Here is a 3,603-nt window from a genome sequence, read left to right as displayed (position 1 = left end):
CCTCAGTTAGGGTTGGTAATTTCTTCGATTCCTCAGTTAGGGTTGGTAATTTCTTCGATTCCTCAGTTAGGGTTGGTAATGTCTTCGATTCCTCAGTTAGGGTTGGTAATTTCTTTGATTCCTCAGTTAGGGTTGGTAATTTCTTCGATTCCTCAGTTAGGGTTGGTAATTTCTTTGATTCCTCAGTTAGGGTTGGTATTTCTTCGATTCCTCAGTTAGGGTTGGTAATGTCTTCGATTCCTCAGTTAGGGTTGGTAATTTCTTTGATTCCTCAGTTAGGGTTGGTAATTTCTTTGATTCCTCAGTTAGGGTTGGTAATTTCTTTGATTCCTCAGTTAGGGTTGGTAATTTCTTTGATTCCTCAGTTAGGGTTGGTAATTTCTTTGATTCCTCAGTTAGGGTTGGTAATTTCTTTGATTCCTCAGTTAGGGTTGGTAATTCTTTGATTCCTCATTTAGGGTTGGTAATTTCTTTGATTCCTCAGTTAGGGTTGGTAATTTCTTTGATTCCTCAGCTAAGGTTGGTAATTTCTTTGATTCCTCAGTTAGGGTTGGTAATTTCTTTGATTCCTCAGTTAGGGTTAATAATTTCTTTGATTCCTCAGTTAGGGTTGGTAATTTCTTTGATTCCTCAGTTAGGGTTGGTAATTTCTTTGATTCCTCAGTTAGGGTTGGTAATGTCTTCGATTCCTCAGTTAGGGTTGGTATTTCTTTGATTCCTCAGTTAGGGTTGGTAATTTCTTTGATTCCTCAGTTAGCGTTGGTAATTTCTTTGATTCCTCAGTTAGGGTTGGTAATTTCTTTGTTTCCTCAGTTAGCGTTGGTAATTTCTTTGATTCCTCAGTTAGGGTTGGTAATTTCTTTGATTCCTCAGTAAGGCTTAGTAATTTCTTCGATTCCTCAGTAAGGCTTGGTAATTTCTTTGATTCCTCAGTTAGGGTTGGTAATTTCTTCGATTCCTCAGTTAGGGTTGGTAATTTCTTTGATTCCTCAGTTAGGGTTGGTAATTTCTTTGATTCCTCAGTTAGGGTTGGTAATTTCTTCGATTCCTCAGTTAGGGTTGGTAATTTCTTCGATTCCTCAGTTAGGGTTGGTAATTTCTTTGATTCCTCAGTTAGGGTTGGTAATTTCTTCGATTCCTCAGTTAGGGTTGGTAATTTCTTTGATTCCTCAGTTAGGGTTGGTAATTTCTTTGATTCCTCAGTTAGGGTTGGTAATTTCTTCGATTCCTCAGTTAGGGTTGGTAATTTCTTTGATTCCTCAGTTAGGGTTGGTAATTTCTTTGATTCCTCAGTTAGGGTTGGTAATATCTTCGATTCCTCAGTTAGGATTGGTAATTTCTTTGATTCCTCAGTAAGGCTTGGTAATTCTTTGATTCCTCAGTTAGGGTTGGTAATTTCTTTGATTCCTCAGTTAGGGTTGGTAATTTCTTCGATTCCTCAGTTAGGGTTGGTAATTTCTTTGATTCCTCAGTTATGTTTGGTAATGCCTTTGGCGCATGTGTTATGGCTGTTAATTCCTTCGGCTTCTTGGTTAGCACTTGCAATTCCTCTGGATTCTCGGCTTATGGTTGGTAAAAGACGGTTTACATGGCCGTGGTCAGCATAATCCCCATTACTACTGGCGTTTTGCTTAGCGACACTAATGACTCTTTCGACTTCTGCCGAATGCTTTGAGAAAAGCTCTCCCAGCTGGATTGTATTGTTTAGCAATGTGTCTTGTAATGATTCGTGTTGTTTCAACAGATCGTCATGAAAAGCCCCCTCTTCGCTCTCTCTCGCAGAAATATCTTCTACCACAGACGACAAGTCATCGACCATAAAAACAAAATTACCGTTTTCCCGAGCGGTATTGGCGCTCTCACAATCCAGCTCTGTGCACTCGTGCAATTCCATCCACGAACCGGCACAAGTGTCTACCAGACACTTGCGGAATCTGAATCTTTCTCCGCGACCACAGTCGACGGAGCAGTCCGACCACGACGACCAGTCTGTCCATGTTGATGTTGTGCGGTTGATACCTTGAATGAGAATTCAAAGACGGAAGGAAGGAAGGTACAGATTAAAATGACACAACAAGGTTCTCACAAATGAAAAATGTTGATAGTGGCACACAGTGGTTGCATTTTACTGTGGAATGACTCTGGTACAAACATTACGTCTATCTACTACCTTATTTCGACTAGTAAAATGGTGAAAATGATATATATAACATATCTGCATTTCCTTTTACAAAATTTTTGGTGATACATCGCGGCTGAATATGTATAAAATTTTCCAATTGGAACCCATTCACAATATTGTGCAAATGTTATCGACCTGTCCGTCACGTAGCGCAGACGATACCTGACTGAAAAGCTGAAACATACAGTACCCGCCGTAAGCGGCGCTTTTTAATGGAATATATGCAGACGATTCCCAACGCGTGACGATTCCCTAAAATTCTACCATAAGGACCTCAGACTGAATAACAAACGAATAAACAAAGAAACAAACAAATAAAGCGATAAACAGCATACAGAAAAAAAATGATAAAACACAAAGACAAAGAACGAATAAATAAAACAAACACACTTTGTAACCAACGAACAAACAGGCCGGCTGAAAAAAAAGTGACTAAAATATGTGATAATTATGTATACAAGAGCAATTGTGAACTTATGATCAACCCAGTAAAGCTAATTTTTGATGATAATTTCACCATTTTTATTTTGAATGTGAACCATAATTCCTTGTTCTACTCCCGAAAACATGTTTAAACACCCACTTTTTATCAGCTTATCAACTAGCGTCTACACGGTAAAGTATACCGTTATTATTTACAAGTCCGGATCAGAATTCACTCGTAAACAAAACAATGCATTGTACACATGTATAGGCTGAGTTGACAAGCTGAATACTGTGTATCTGAACATACATTGACGAGTAAAACAAGAAACTGTAGTCGACATTAAAAACAAAAACAGTGGGAAAAATCATCAAGCGTTACAGCTAGTGGCCCTTTAATGACCGCCTCCCCGAAACAAAATTAAGACCAGTGCCAACAAGACACTCCCTTACTTGGTGCGGGTTGAACATGAAGTGATGGCGACACGTGAAGCATCCGACTCACCTGAAGCCGGACAAGTAATGTTCCCATTGCAAGCTTCGGTCTGCTTTGATGCTCCCGTACAGGCCACCTCTCGACCATCGATATGGTCAGGCGCGACGCAACCGCGCGATCGCGTGCGGTTACCAAGGCCGCAAGATTTAGAGCATGGTGTCCATGGCAACCATTCCGACCATCTACTGCCCTTGAAACCTGGTTCTAAAACGGAGAATATTGTCATTTACTTCTGCCTACGGACTCGGAAAATTGCGATGTGTTTCTGGTAAACCACGGCCCATCAGAGAGACAAACAAACGGTAGCCATAGCCCTCCATGGCCACGCCAGATAGTGTGTAATCTTTTTCATGTCGCATAAGTTGTAAGGCATAGAATGTCAAATTCTAGCGTATAGCTTAAATTCGTTTTCAGTCTAAGATTTTTATTACAATGATATGATGTAAAACCAAGCTTTTTTGCGCCTTTGTTGTAAAACGATATTAACTTGCGACCTATAGTA

At 40.0% G+C, this 3,603-nt stretch overlaps 1 protein-coding gene across 1 annotated transcript; it reads right to left on the bottom strand.

The window, feature by feature from the left end:
- Nucleotides 1-694: 694 nt before the first annotated feature.
- Nucleotides 695-3,188, bottom strand: LOC139136337 (protein SON-like). Its single transcript, XM_070704061.1, has 3 exons — nucleotides 3,059-3,188; nucleotides 1,834-2,019; nucleotides 695-1,377 (listed from the first exon to the last, which is right to left on the bottom strand). Exons 1-3 carry the CDS (start codon nucleotides 3,186-3,188, stop codon nucleotides 695-697), a joined length of 999 nt encoding a protein of 332 aa, XP_070560162.1.
- Nucleotides 3,189-3,603: the final 415 nt, after the last annotated feature.

The sequence above is a fragment of the Ptychodera flava genome, chromosome 7, assembly GCF_041260155.1.
Source record: "Ptychodera flava strain L36383 chromosome 7, AS_Pfla_20210202, whole genome shotgun sequence".
Taxonomy (NCBI): Eukaryota; Metazoa; Hemichordata; class Enteropneusta; family Ptychoderidae; genus Ptychodera; species Ptychodera flava.
The sequence above is the reverse complement of the archived record's forward strand: the minus strand, read 5'-3'. Positions and strand labels throughout refer to the sequence as shown.